Source organism: Priapulus caudatus, unplaced genomic scaffold (assembly GCF_000485595.1).
Source record: "Priapulus caudatus unplaced genomic scaffold, Priapulus_caudatus-5.0.1 Scaffold23, whole genome shotgun sequence".
Classification (NCBI taxonomy): Eukaryota; Metazoa; Priapulida; class Priapulimorpha; order Priapulimorphida; family Priapulidae; genus Priapulus; species Priapulus caudatus.
This window is the reverse complement of record NW_014577084.1, coordinates 527,652-543,123: the sequence shown is the minus strand read 5'-3', so window position 1 is coordinate 543,123 and position 15,472 is coordinate 527,652. Positions and strand designations below refer to the sequence as shown.

The following is a 15,472-nucleotide window of genomic DNA, read 5'->3' as shown; positions in this document are numbered from 1 at the left end:
TCTTGTTTTACAGGTGAAGAACGGCGTTCATACAGTTGCCGATGGATAGTCTGTTAGCTCACTTTACAAACCAGTAGGCTGTAAAAAGACATATCCACCTCTCAGTAACATCATTTTCATGACAAAAAACATTGGCATCGATAGGGATTTATACATTCATCGCGCATATTTTGAACATTCAATGTTAATTTTGGAATTTTTTTCTTGGACGTCTTCGACCGTTTCACTTCAAAGTGCCCGCCACCAAACTGTCGAAATAATATGTTATGCAAAGTTTATAGAACAGTTATAATACGGAGTCTTGGTTGAAGGGCATTAAAGCTTGGCCCTGCTATTCTAAGGTTACCTCAACAGGTTTCTTTCGTAACTTTAAATTGGTTCTGCAGATGTCCTAGAATTCGCTAAATGCAGATAGCTCACTTGATATACTGGGTAGTTGTTGAGGGCAGGTCAATTGATTCTTTGCATGCTTACGGTTTGTTGTTTGCAAGAGAGCAGATTTGGCAAGAAGTTGAAGCGAGTGTTTGTGTTCACTTACAGGAGATCTAGGCCTTCTTGACGATGGTTCAAGTTGTAGATGGAACCTGCCGGGATATAGCATGGCTGAAGGCAATATAGAATCACAGAGTGGGTAGTCTGGATCTAGATGGCCTAGTGCTCTGACAAATATACACAAAAGATATTTAGTATCAAATCTCCTAGCACTTTATTTTGGACTTACGCTAAAACTTACGAATTATGTTATTTTTAAAAAATTCATCAGTGGAGTTACATGAACTTTCCGAAAATATCCTGCACACTTATATCCAAGAAGCTAATATACTAGAGTGAACAAACGAAAAACGGGAAATAGTGCTATTTTACGACATGTTATTTCATGTTGCTTTTGCGATTCTAGAATAATTTTTATGGTTACTGCATTTTAAGCAGAATTCTTGTCTCTAAACAGACAACCGGCTTTGGTTCGAATACGATTATCGTTCAGGCTGGATGTTATTGGGCTCGGGTATAAACACTCCCTCCACAGGCCTCACAGCGCCTCGATCACATCAGTCAGCAACTACACGCCTTAGCATTTCGAGCTATTCGGTTTCCGTCACACTTGGGGAGCGATTTTTGATATTGAGTGTCAGATTGCCAAATTTTGTATCTTATCAACTGAGGTAACTGGCTTCGTTGTAAAAACTTATTAAGAACACATTGCGGGGCTCCATCATGGACGGGCTTAGCGTTGTAGAAAGATTAATGGGAGATAAGGCTAGGCGATGCCCCGAAATTGCGTTCTTCATAACGTTATTGGCGGAAAAACGAACGTTTAACGAAGCATACGCTTAGAGGCGTGTAGGTTGTTCTGACTGGATGTTGGATTCGAGGCGGTGTGGATGCCTGTTGGGGGGAGGTTTTAGGAGCAATATCTCGCTAGGAGTTTCTATTTGACAAGCGGTTGGTCTTGTTTTAGAGAGCAAAGAATTCTGCTTAATGCAGTACCATAAAATTATTCTAGACTCGCAGGCAAAGTAGAATAATCATGTCGTGAAATAGCACTATTTTCCCGTTTTTCCGTTGTACACTCTAGGTATTATTAGCTCTTGACATATATATATATATCATGACTTAATTATGCATACTGATTACATAGCAACTGTATCAAACAGCATATGTATATCAATAAAACTTATTATTAAAATTTTAAATGCCAAAAGTAAATTTTTCTACCTACAGAATTAATATTGTTAGATTTTACAAATGACCACGTTAAACCTTAATATACATATGAAGAAACACGTACTACCTGTAAAACGAATCTAGTGCTTTCTTTTGGAACTGCTGTCGGTCAGATTGTATGTGTGCCTCATCTGATTTCAGACTGTAGCTGATGCCTAGCATAAGATAGCCTTTATAGCACAGATCGTGATTTTCTCCCACGCTGATCACTTGGTGCGCAAAGCGGATTCCATCATCTAACTTCAAGTATGTACGAAACGGTTGTTAGAGCAAGGATTTCTCATGCTCATTCATACACACTTCATGTTTTATAGCCTATAACTGCAGGAACTCATAACTTTTATGCTGATGTAATCAGTAATAAGTACACTGGTAGGTGGGTCTAAATTTGTCTAAATTGATTTATTTTATCGATTTATTTCAGAAATGATCGTTTTAATACATACTCATCTTAAAAAGTAACTAATGCTTGTAGTAGTGTACCATCTGTAAGTTTTCACAATTTTATTACCACAGCTGATACAGGCTAGTGGTCAGAGATACCTGCAATGCTGATGCATATACTATTGTTACTGACCACACTATGAGCAATATGATGCCAAACCTACCTTATATAACTGTTCAAGGCAAATTTTTGCAGCAAGCAAAGGTATGACTGGTTCAGAAGGGTTGATGTTCATACATTCCTTCAACACATGCAGTGCCCTCTTGTACTGCAAAAGTGCATGATAATTGTTTAAACAGATATGAAACGTCATGACAAACCTTCCTTTGTAGGCTAACATGGTTTTGTTCGTGTACACATAACATATCAAATGTTCGTGCACGTGGACATGAACATTTAGACTTGAATTTAATGACAAAATAACTAGACAATAATTGCGTATGAGCATCTTTTCAAACTGTGTAATGGTTTAACAAATTTCGAAAGGTATAACGACTATATCTTTCCCCTATGTCACTACACCACAATGTAACAATTATAGAAATGTTATTACCTTTCCTGAACAAATGAGAGCCAGTGCGAACTGAAACCAAATGTGAAAATCTTCAAACGAGAACTTCATGGCTCGCTCAAACGTCTGAAAAACAACAAACACGCGTGTACCTCATCATCTCTACGTATGTCAACAATCAGCAGGCAAGTTTTCTTTCAAGGTAATCATGGCATGGGCTTTTTTACTAGAAAAAAGCAGTGACCTCTTGGGGAGAAACCACGGCAAGAAAACCATTAGTGCTTTTAGGCAATCATGGTCAACGCTACATCAAAGTCTATTCAAGAATGCGATAAATGTCAAGCATAGATATATAGCCTCAAGGCAACGTGCGGTGGTGGAGAATAGTTAGGGTTGTGTTTACCTCACACAGCATACTGTACTGCGCACGCCTGACAAGAATCATAGTCAGCAGGTCGTAGATGACCTGACAATTCTTCAGCGACTGCACCCGCTGCTTCTGATAGTCCGGCGCACGGGTGAGTACAGCTTCCCTGTTAGCCTGCAACATCAGCCAATGTCTCTCAACAAACCTCATAACTGGATAAAGAATACGTGACATAATTAGTATTTACATGCGCCATAGGTCATTGTGGCTCTATGAATGTAACTGGATAAAAGATATGTGATATAAATAAAGTGTAACTAAAAGACCTGGACAAAGGATAGCTGGTCAGCATTGGTCAGTGTACCTTTAGGATTTGAAATACGTATGTATGTGTGGATAGAAAATATTGCCATCATATTGGCTTTATCTCTCGAGAGCCAAAAAATATCAATATGAATGAATCAAACATAAATAGCTGTTAAGTATATATTTAATGAAAATCAAACCTACATGTTGATATTAGTTAACATTCCACAAAGCCTACAAACTGATCATTAGTATGGTAGTATAAATGTGCCACTTACCATCACTTCAGCTATCAGGAGCAAAAGCAACGCTTCTTCTTCTCCTGTGTCTGGCTGGAAAATTCTAAAATTGGCAATTAGACTTGTTTCAATTTTCAATTTGATTTAAAAAAATCTGAATTGGATTTATGTTGGACTTTAAACAAATAACTATTCATAGATGAATATTTTTTGCAGACGTGGCTTGTGTGCACACTACAGTAACACCATGTCTTATAAGATAACATATAATTCCAGTGGATGAACTAAATAAATTAGTAAGTGGACATGATCTAGTAGAGAGTAACTTCAATGAAATTCTGCATGAAGGCCGTTACTTATCTGGGGGCCCACTGCTGTAGCCAAGACTAGTGCTATTACTACAACGACTTTACTACACATGTCTCAATAGAGAACTGATCCTTTCAGTTTAACACAAACCTTAAAAATTATAACTATTTAGAGCATCCACAAGCGATTGTCCCAAAAGTTATTTATCAACATCGACTAGTACCAAGAGCCAATTTAGGTGACTATTAAATAGGTAAACAGTACTAGTTCCATTCTTCAGGTTAAATTGACTACATCACGAATTTTCTATGGTAAAATTTGTTAAAATTTTGTTGCCATTTTTTTACATTACAAGTAAGAACTAACGGGACTAAACGTATCGTCAAATTCTTACCTGATAAGATTGCTTCTCAACTAGTTAAAAATCCAAAAAACCTGGACGATTTGATATTAGTGTTCCTAACATTAATTGCTTGCTATGGGCTATGTATGAGTCACGAGTGTATGTTCACATCAAACAATATAGTAAAATAAGAAGTATAATGCAGCAATTTAACCATAACAAGTGCCGCGGAGCGACAGCGCTCATCTCACGTCTACTGCGGTGACTCCGTGGTGGAGTGGTGGGATTCTAGTAAACCCTGTTAGTCCCAAATGTGTTCACATATGCGCCGAAACAGTGGAAGGCACAGACAGAGATGGTATCAGGAACCTTCTCGAAGGAATGTTCGTTGGGGTCGTTAAGAAAGTTGCCACGAGATGGCGCGTACGTTTAAGTGTCTTAAGATTAAAGATGGAAGCTCCCATCGTACGTAGTAGCAACAACTATTTGCAAGACAGAATAGGTACGCACTCATCCATTATAATAGCCATTGTGTCTATAATAGCCTGGCCCCATCATATGGTATAAACAAAGGAACGTTTTTTTCTATATTAGCAAAGAGGTTATGTCTTTCTATTTTCAAAGTATGAGTAAACTGAGGTATGGGTAAACGGAAATCTCACCCTTGCCCTTTATACTCCTGTGGTTTAAGGGTCACTTCAGTGCCATCCTTTTGTGTGATAGTTAGGCCCCTACTCCTTTCGTGAGATGTTACCTCCTCCATGATTTCATTGTAGCTGCATTCTGATACACCTCTCAATAGCACCTGCAATACAATTCTACATGTAACATTATAGCAAATGCAATATTAGTCTACAATATCAACTATGGTTCAAAAGCTCAACACAAATCGAAATATAGACACAAACACAAGTTAGTGTTATTCAACAAACACAATTCTCTTACTCCATTTGATGTGTCACACTCTCTCTCTCTCTCTTCTCTCACTATCTTGCTCTCTCCCTCCCTCTCTCTCTTTCCTCTCCCTCACTCACTCTCTCATGCAGCCTACCTCTCCCCTTCCTTCCCCTCTCTCTCACCTCAGCAAGTTGCACTGCAAGAACTTGGCGTAAATTCTGCGTTGATCTAGCCTCCACCGAGCGTAGAATTCTTCTGTACTGGCCAATACCACGCGAAAGCTCCCTATATACAGTACATGTAATTATCACAAACTTCTTTTACACGAGTGAATGATTAAATATAGTACATTTATAAATGGTGCTGGTAAAACCTTAAATGCAGAATATCAGCATGATAGGTGTAGATGTTTGGGATTGCGTTGCTTTATGACCTATACAGACTGACACTAATGCCATTTTACACATTAGATCAGATGAGCTAAGAGATGCTGGAAATCTTCCTGTGATTATGAAAGACTAAATACTTCCACTAACTCAGAAGTAATGTACCGATCCGACATCATGACCTATACGTGGCTGTACTCGTACATGTCTAAAAATGTGTACAAAGTCTAAAATGTGTAAAAAAAAAACTGAGCACACCCCACAGACGATATCAACACAGCATACCCATGTTTGATGTGAAACAGCGGCGCCCTCTGGATGGCACTGCCCAACAACTCGTCAATGTTGTCGCTGGCTTCTGCAGGGTTGCTATTAATCGTGCCAGAGGAGCCAAATAGCCTCTCCGTGTCTTGTACATACAGCAGTGCCAGATCACCACACTTCTCCAGACAGGCGGCTATGCCATGTGCCCGCTCGACCCGCTTGTACTTACTCGTCGTTTTAACGGGGATTTTCTCTAGGGAGAAGGCTAGAGAGCAAGAGAAGCATTTGAAGCGTCAAGTACTTCATTGTATCTTTATAATCAAAGATAGATGTGCTGTTATAGAAGGTGCATATGGTTAAAATATTCACCCAATACACAGAGTAGTAAGGTGATATGTTTTGATAGATAGAAGACAATGCAATACAATTATTTGCATGCCTAGGTGAGTGTTAATTTATAGGAGTGATATATTTTCAATTATGCAATTAATAATTACTTTATTGTTTGCTTCGTGACACACATTAATTCTTCACTAATAACTTGCGGGTAAAAGGCAATTTTCATGTAGTTACAATTAGAACCATGTCATTAATTTATAAGATCATGCTCATTATTTATACAATGCTCTAATTCTACCATATTTTTTTAAGGTACCTTTAATTGCATATGCCTCTGCAAGAAGCTTCAGGAATCTTTGGTGAAGAACTTCAACAGTTAGGTCTTCTAAGCCAATTTTCTCATAATAGGACAGTGCATCTTCATACAGACCCATCGCATAACTTACTTTTGCCAGCAGAAGGTTGCAGTCAACCCAAATGTTTGGCTATTGAAGAAATCATAAGGAACATATTACTTACATTACATATCACATCATTGAAGTCTAATTTGTGACTGTGTAACAGCTGCTTATTGAAAAGAAACATTGGTTCTTTTTAATATGCATGACTTTTTTGACAATATTGACTGGTTCCTCACTGTACCAATACGTCTCATGCCCTAATACTATTTAAATCATACATATTGCGGTACTAAGCATTACCACTGAAAATTCATGCAAAAATTTGGCAATGATAAAAGATTTGGTTCACACCAACCCAAACACAAATATTCTTCTCCATGAACACACTTACTTTGGCCTGTCCTTTAAGCACATCTAATAGGAGTTTCCTAGGTTCTGACAGTTGTGTCTTTGCCCTTCCAACATTGCCTTCTACTGGTGGATATTCTTTAAGATATTGTTCTAGCCTGGCTTCAGCTGTTAGAAAGTTCGCCAAGTTTTCTGTCACATACAATAATACAATAAATAAAAATGGCTTCATCAGTCAGTAGGCCTATACATCAAAGGATAGGTTGGCAACTTGGCAAGAACGTATCAACATCATCATATTACGTCAATTACGTCATTCCTGATCAATTTTTGTACGCCATACACTATGTTATGTTGTGTATATACACACATCAGGATAATTTAGGCTTAATTATATATATATATATATACAGGGCGCGAAATTAGCACCGGCCCACTGGCATATGCCGGCAAATTATTTGGAGGGCCAGTAACATTGGCAAAACACCGGCCCTCCGATCCGGGAGTCCAGTACGAGACCCAGATAGTCTTGGCTGTACTCCAAAAAGTGTCCTGTATGCTGTGGCCTTGAGCACAGGATTTAAAATGTTAGAATCCCATGTAGAATGTTTAACATGTTATTAGCCTTTGCTACCGTTTTTTCAATATGGATGTTTCATCACAAGTCATCAGAAACGTCAATTCCCAACTCTTTAATATTGTTAACTGGCTCGATGGCTTTGATGGATCTACCAGTGGACTAACCCCCTACTGTAGCTTTTACTGTGAAAGCAGTGCGGGGCCTCAGGGTTACGGAAACGGAGATAGGCACTGCCCTACGCGCCTAAAGGGCAGGAAGGAAGGATTGATGGCTATGCCCATAATTGAGTAATTCTCCACAGTCCTACATTTCGTTTTAGTGAAGCTGGCTGGCTGGCTATCCTACTTTTGCCTGGGTATTATTGCACTTGTCAGATTTCCCCCAAATTTTGCAGCAGATCGACCTTTTCAATTTCAGCTACTTTGTTGACAGATTGTGACCGAGTGCAGATGTAGAGAACAAAGGTTTACAAAGGTAGAACCACCAAATGTAGAAGAGAAGAGCATTTACAGAATTTTTTTTACTAGTTCTCTTCAGTAGCAGTGCCAGTGGCAGTGGATCACTGCCACTGGATGGCAAAGTTGTAGCTCTAGGACTATAGCCCGCGTACAGTTGCCGCAGGGCTATAGAACATTCTATGCCAGTTTTCCTAACTGCACCTGCTCCCCACTGCTTCCACAAAAAATGGCTAACAAAACACAAAATGATCGGGCTTTTTAACACTTATTTATCTACATGGACATCTCACCTATCTTTTTCAACACTTTCCACAACTTTACACCATGTATTTATGCATTTATTCCTCAAAGTGCTAGCACTACATGCGTTTCGTTTTGAATTGCTGTTGTGTACATGCGTGACGTCACCCGAAATGTTGACAAAACACATGGGCAGCTATAATGCAGCCTATTACATTTCGGGTGACATCACGCATGTACACAACAGCATTTCAAAACGAAACGCAAGTAGTGCTAGCACTTTGAGGAATAAATGCCAAAATACACACTGTAAAGTTGTGGAAAGTGTTCAAAAAGACGGCGCGCATTTTATTTGCCTTCTTGGAAATTTGGAATCCAATATCCCGCCTGGATCAGTGGATGATGGCTTTGCAGGTTACTTAGGTATTTTGTTTACTTTTCAATTCTCAGCTTTCACTTTTACTAGACTAGTTTCTAGTACTAGTTCTAAAGTTTATCTAGGTTTAGATCTAACCTAGTAGATCTAGATCTACAGTAGATATGAAAATGTTGCACTGGGACTCGACTGGGAGCTTGACTTGAGTGTGATTTTTTTCTGTTGACGTTGAAGTGAATGAGTAAGAACTTATATTTATAAAGGCAATAAATCATACCATAGGCATAGGTATGCACTAAATTGCACCATTTCAAACCTAAAATTTCGAAAAGCTCCATACCGTGGGAAGGGGAGACCCCCTCCCACACCCTGCCCCCCCCCCCTAGGTCGCTGCGCTCCATCGGCCGGTGTCGCTACGTCAAACGCTGAGACTCACTCTCAACCATTTCTCAAACTTGACATCTCTGCATGCCTGAACTGGTTTCTGGAACCGTCATGGCCGGCAGCGTTGCATTGTGGGTAATTTTAAAATTCGCAGAACCCTCTATTCAAACTCCACGACAGATGGCGCTCTCGCTCATTGGCTCAATCTACCACTGCCACAAGTAGATTTTCGGTTACAATTTGTAACGCTTTTTTACCACAAGTTTTACAGCAGCCAGGTTACTCGTATCCTATGTAATAAGATTTGTACTAATAAAAGTTGCAAAGATATTAAAAATCCGACCATTATTTTATGAGAAATTTGATAAAATAGTGATACGAAATAGTGCGCCCATTCACTACTTTCAAATCATTACGCTGTTTACTAAACTAAGTTCACGTGTTTATTTAATATTTATCATGAATTTTTCAGATGCTTGCCAATATACCTAATTCTAGAACATTGTCTTCGATGTATTTTTACGTATTCAGCTTAAAACATCTAAATTTGTCCACCAACAAACATGCAAATCATAGAAATTTCGAATGTTTTGTTCGGTAGCGACTTCGCGGCCGTTGGATTGCCATTTGCTGGATTTCCCCGGAGCTCCGCCCATTTGAAAAATAGTACTAGCATTGTGGCAGTGGTATCCTGAATGTGCGAAGGGGGGCGCTGCATGCAGTTTGCCCTCTATTATCTAGACTATACTATAGGTGCGGGCGGACAGCCGGGAACTTTGCCACATCCGGGACTTTCTTAACCTAGTAACCAGCTGTGCCGGTGAAAACAACAGCCTGTCTCCATGAGCTTACACACGCAATACCCCATTTCCAAACCAAAAGCATACTAATTTCCTTGCATATATGCCAAAAAATTGTGTAGTAGTAGGTTGTCACAATCATATATATTGCACAATGAAAAAAAAACAAATGTTGAGCTGCCAAAATTACATAAGAGTCCAGAGAGGCATGATAAGTCATAAGTGGCTGACTGCCACATAAATGTAAATGAGTAAATGTAAATGGTATGCACTGAAGTCCGTCAAAATTCTCCACTATTTGTTCTGATCATTTCGTGACAGGTAACTACTATTTTATAACTGCGTGTGTGTGCGTGCGCGCGTGCATGTGTGCGTGTGAGTGTGTCACTGTGTGTGCGTGTACGTGCGTGTGCGCGCGTGCGTCCTTGTGTGTGCGTGTGCGTGTGAGTGTGTCACTGTGTATACGTGTGCGTGTGCATGTGTGTGCGAGTGCGTGTTTGTGTGTGACCGTGTGAGTGTGTCACTGTGTACCGTGTGGCGTGTGCGTGGTGGTGCATGTGCGGTGCGTGTTTGTGTGTGCGCCCGAGTGTGTCACTGCCTGTGCGTCGTGCGTGCGTGCGTCGTTGCGCGACTGCGTGTCCTTGTGTTGGCGTGTGCACGCCTGCGTGTTTGTGTGTCCTTGTGTGTGCGCGCTGTGCGCGTGTGCGTGTTAGTGTGTCACTGTGTGCGCGGGGTGCGTGTGAGTGTGTCACTGTGTGGTTGTGGCGTGTGCGTGCGTGCGTGTGCGCGCGTGTGAGTGTCGGTGTGCGTGTGAGTGTTTCACTGTGTGTGCGAGTGTGTGTGCGTGTGAGTGTGTCACTGTGTGTGCGTGTTGCGTGTGCGTGTGTGCGTGCGCATGTGTAATCTTGGACTTTGTTTTTGTTTCACGCAGACCTGGGTAATTTTATTCAACTAATGCAAAGCAAACAAATACAAATAAGAATAGCTTAAAATATTTATCTTATGTATCATATGTATCTTACATAATGTCATATTATAGCTACAGAAAAGCTATGTAAGCTGTTGTACCAAACTTGGAATCTGCACAATCTCGAGATTGTGCAGCGATTGTTGCTGCCCAAACTGTGGATTCCCTAGTTTGGCTGACCAATCTCAAGAGTTGGGCAAACTGAAAACAGTTGGTGATTCAACAACCGCTCATAGCGAGTGTGTGTGGTGTGCGTGGTGCAAACTAGGAAGAGATTATCTCATATTAAATCTTATCCAATTATTTAATCTATAATCATTTACAATTTATCACAGAGGTGCCCAAACACATTGATGAAGAGAGGTAATACGACCTTAATAGTTATGATATAACATTTGCAAATTCCTAATAATCATAATGTTTTGCACAAGGCTCTGTTTACCTCTGTTTGCCCATCTCAAGATTGGTTGCCCAAAGCTGCGTGTATGCGCTGAAACTTCCAAAGTTCGTGCAAGATTCCAAACGTTTGGGCACAACAAGTTGACGAAGGCTACTCGTAAGGCACCAACCCAAAACTGAAAAGTAACGTCAACAACCATCTCCAATGCAGAGACGCGTACATTAATACATACCTGTTCCGGGAGACTGCGGCACTGAGTCATTTAATTGAGCAATCAGATCTAAGACTTTTCTCCAGTCTGAGATACATCTATTTTTCTCTATATCAAGTTCCAACTTCTGAAGAGTTTTATTAACCTTTCCAGACATGTTTGGGAGAATAGTACCGTTTACCACTAATAGAGGGCAAAATATAATCAAATAATAATATACATTTATTTATAAACTCTAACAAATAATATATAATAGTATCATATAATATTATAATCCACGAGGACTATTATTTTATATTAAAATATTTGTTTTGCTATGCTAAGCGCATCAAACCCATTAATTTTCTTAACAAGTGAGCATCAAAAACACGTGACTAAAATCTGCCTTTTTAATGGCAGCGATCGGGTAAGTGAAACCGTGTTGAACATTGCTTCTAAAAATGTGTAAATATCATCGTAATAAAGTACTATAGCATCGGAGAATTTCATGAAATGCGCGTAGTAACTTCGCTTTGCCACTTTTACGTTGCTATTTCGCAAACTGGGAATTATACATGCTTTTGGTCTAGCCAACACTTGGTCTAGCCAAGTTCCCTTCTCGCTTAACACTACAACTTTACGTCCTACGACGTCACGTGTAACAGTCGGAGAGCATGGTCGGTTTAGCCAAACTCTAGATACAAATATGTAACCCAACAAGACTGAGTAGGGTTACAACGCGAGCCTATTCTTTTCTTTGGAGGAGCCCCTGAGTGATTCACTCAGGGCTGTTTTATGGTGCGTTTCTCGAGACTACAAGTACAACTTCCAAACTGGATTTATTCTAAATACGAACCTTTCTCCGCTATCCTGGGACTTACTAATACTATGTATCAAACTATTATAACCTGTTACAAAATTTCGAAGTGACGACCGGCGATATTTCGAGCGCCATTTCTGTTCACCTGTGACGTACAGATTCCCAATGCGCATATCGTTCGGCTAACTTCGGCTCCAAGATCGAATGTATCATGGGTTGCCTGCTGTCATCATGACGAAGTTAGCCTACGACTCTTGCGCACTCTTGCTCCCTCGGCGATGCGGTGTGGCTCGCTAGTAGCTGCCTTTTGTTTCAAGTTAGGCGGTTTATACAGTTTATACATTCGGTTTGCTGGCAACAGAATGGATAATCGTGTCGTACGTTTTAGTCTGTATCTCCGGATTGCGGGTGTATACGAGGAAGCGATTTCGCTGGACGCTAGGCGAATGTACTGTGTCCGATTTGAGCTCAAGTTGGTTGAGTTAAGCGTAGTAAATCGTAGGTATTCTAAGGCTAGTAAATGACGAATTTCCCTTGTTTATTGAAGTCACACTCCTTCCCTATTATCTACGGCTGATATAGATGTATATATGTATATATATATATATATGCGGGATATATAATTTATATATACACAGTCGCTGAGTAACACTCCACAGTATATAGCGTAGTGGTGCCATCTATCGGAGGGGAAAATTGGTTTTTAAACCTGGTGGTGTCAAATGGGATTTGGCCGTATTTTCTAGCGAGTCTTTTCCGTTTCGGGTTTTCCGTGTCTCTCTTCCATTGAGCATGCGCAGTGTAAACATGGCGGGTAAACAATCGTGGAAAGCTGCTTGGAAAGTTGGTGTGCTGTGAGAATTAGTAGATTATATTATGAATTAAGAGATACATTCTAGTTTAGATGCAGGATAAATTAGTTAACGTTCTTATTTCAAACAAGGCAAGTCAAAGGTGGTAATAGAATAGTTTTATTTGAGATATACAGAGTTATTCATCTAGATTGCCAGAGGTGATAGATTTTTTGTATGGAAGGGTGTCAGGCTGTGTAGACAATCGGTCGCACAGCCTGGTCGGGCTAGCCAAACTCCTGCAGCAATTGCACGCAACTTCGGTTGTTCCTTGGACTTGGTCTCGACTTGGAACCTAGTTAAAATTGGGATACCTAATGAAGATTACTGCAAGCTAATCATATTATTTTGTTAACCTTTTTGCTCTCCATTTACAAAGTTTTACATATTTTGTGAGGGTACCGTAACCATTTAAGTAAGTTTCTATAATAAACTTGGCATCTGTAACAGACCTTTACTCAGTGCTTGGTAAGAGTAGAAGGACTTTATATATTTGAGTTGACATCTGGTGTTACTGTTAGACAATATAGAATATATACTTGTTTTTTGGTTCTTTCAGTGGATGGTAAAAATTTGTCAGGATGCAGATCTTTGTGAAGACTCTTACTGGAAAGACCATCACCCTTGAGGTTGAACCCAGTGACTGCATTGAAAATGTAAAGGCAAAGATTCAAGATAAGGAAGGTGTGTTAACGTTACTTTCATCAGTTGCTTTTACAGTAGTCGTTACTAGTGATGTCACGATCATCGGTTGAACAGTGGCTCAAACGAAGCGCTTGGTTATCAAAATCCATAATTTTTTTTAATTTGATAAGAAAACTTGGAAAAGTGATGAGAATCAGAGATATCATCACTACTATACAAGTTATCCTTTATTAACATACATGTATTATACACATAGTAGTAAACAGTATTATACACATAGTAGTAAACAGTGCAAAACAAACAGTAAACAGGGCTAAACAAGCACATACATGCACACACGTACATGCACGTGACGTTACGCACACGCAGGCATTCAACACCCCGAGTAACCGATTGTAACCGATCATCGGTTACTTGGGTCCAACCGATGATCGATTACGAAATTACAACCGATTGACAACACTAGTCGTTACCAATGTGGTTAAATGTTTTAAATGTGTGTTTAAAACTGCTTACTGTTGGGTTCAACTAAAAAGGCATGAAGTTTGTGTGAGCAACTTATTAAAATTGTTATGCTGCCCTAGATGAAATGATTAGGAATTTACCTGGTGCTGTTAGTGATTTTTTTTATTCTTGTAACGTGAAGGAATAAACCAATGCATCAAATTGAATGATTTTATGAGTTGTTTAGTTGAATATGTAGGTGTTTTGCAAAATATTTGGTATTTTGTAATTGTTTCTTATATAACATTTTGGTCAATTAAACCTTTGAAACTGTTCTTGCAGGAATTCCTCCGGATCAGCAGCGGCTGATATTTGCCGGGAAACAGCTGGAGGATGGACGCACTCTTTCGGATTACAATATCCAAAAGGAGTCCACTCTTCACTTGGTGCTGAGGCTCAGGGGAGGTGGCAAGAAAAGAAAGAAGAAGAATTACACTACCCCTAAGAAGAACAAGCACAAGAAGAAGAAAGTGAAGCTTGCTGTGCTTAAGTTTTACAAGGTAGGTGGTTACTCAAACCAACCTTCTCGTGTCTATGTGTAAAAGGAAAGTCAGAAAACTGAAAGTGGAACAGGAAGTGGATTGTAGTATTTCACTAAATAAAGTTGGTCACTAGAAACCGTGAATATCTTTACATATTTAATATGTTCATATCACCTGATTTACCAATTTCTTAAGCTATGAATAACCAATCAGTTGTCAACATCTTGAGCGTACAGGCCTGCAGAATGTACATTTTTCATGGCCACCCCTCTTCTAAAAGATATAAGATGAATTTTTTTTATTGATATTGGTGATAAGGTATAAATAAGCTTATTGTATTACTATGGGTGTAGTGTCTTACCCCAGCATATGGTATTGATTCTTATAGTCATGTTGGTAAGTGTAATTTCCCCTTTGTAGGTTTCCTATTAGTATAACACTATATCTGTGCTTTCCAGGTTGACGAGAATGGCAAGATCACACGCTTGCGTAGAGAGTGCCCTAACGAGGACTGCGGTGCAGGTGTGTTCATGGCGTCCCATTTTGACAGACAATATTGTGGGAAGTGCTCCCTCACATTTGTGTATAACAAACCAGAGGATAAATAAAATGCAAGGAAGGTACAACTAAGTATCTATCGGAGACTTGGCATTTTCTTATAATGTTTTTTTCCTTGAGGCTGAGAACTTCTTTCAAAGGTTTAAAGCCTATTTCGAAATCACTGCTCCTATGGTGGCCCAGTGTTATAATAGTTTATCACAAGTGTTCGACGTTGCCCACTGTTATAATACATAAACATAACCATATACCGCTGAGTAGTATGGTGGCCCAGTGTTATAATTTAGTTCATCACAAGTCTTCGACGTGGCCCACTGTTATAACAGGGTTCGTAGCG

At 39.6% G+C, this 15,472-nt stretch overlaps 2 protein-coding genes across 2 annotated transcripts in view; one reads left to right on the top strand and one right to left on the bottom strand.

Moving 5' to 3' along the window:
• Positions 1 to 11,441, bottom strand: part of LOC106813155 (tetratricopeptide repeat protein 7B-like) — a 90,797-nt gene extending 79,356 nt beyond the window's left edge. The window contains exons 1-11 of the mRNA XM_014817223.1: positions 11,318 to 11,441; positions 6,924 to 7,072; positions 6,448 to 6,616; positions 5,814 to 6,057; positions 5,325 to 5,427; positions 4,908 to 5,050; positions 3,633 to 3,696; positions 3,085 to 3,222; positions 2,724 to 2,807; positions 2,334 to 2,438; positions 1,793 to 1,965 (exon numbers count right to left, since the gene is read on the bottom strand). Coding sequence (XP_014672709.1) covers positions 1,793 to 1,965; positions 2,334 to 2,438; positions 2,724 to 2,807; positions 3,085 to 3,222; positions 3,633 to 3,696; positions 4,908 to 5,050; positions 5,325 to 5,427; positions 5,814 to 6,057; positions 6,448 to 6,565 — 1,172 coding nt within the window. The 5' untranslated portion in view covers positions 6,566 to 6,616; positions 6,924 to 7,072; positions 11,318 to 11,441. The remainder of the gene's footprint in view (positions 1 to 1,792; positions 1,966 to 2,333; positions 2,439 to 2,723; positions 2,808 to 3,084; positions 3,223 to 3,632; positions 3,697 to 4,907; positions 5,051 to 5,324; positions 5,428 to 5,813; positions 6,058 to 6,447; positions 6,617 to 6,923; positions 7,073 to 11,317) is intronic.
• A 215-nt stretch (positions 11,442 to 11,656) lies between these two features.
• Positions 11,657 to 15,224, top strand: LOC106813430 (ubiquitin-40S ribosomal protein S27a). The gene is made up of 4 exons (XM_014817565.1): positions 11,657 to 11,702; positions 13,506 to 13,630; positions 14,378 to 14,595; positions 15,036 to 15,224. The coding sequence occupies exons 2-4, from the start codon at positions 13,528 to 13,530 to the stop codon at positions 15,183 to 15,185; spliced, it is 471 nt and encodes a 156-aa protein (XP_014673051.1). The 5' UTR covers positions 11,657 to 11,702; positions 13,506 to 13,527; the 3' UTR covers positions 15,186 to 15,224.
• Positions 15,225 to 15,472: the final 248 nt, after the last annotated feature.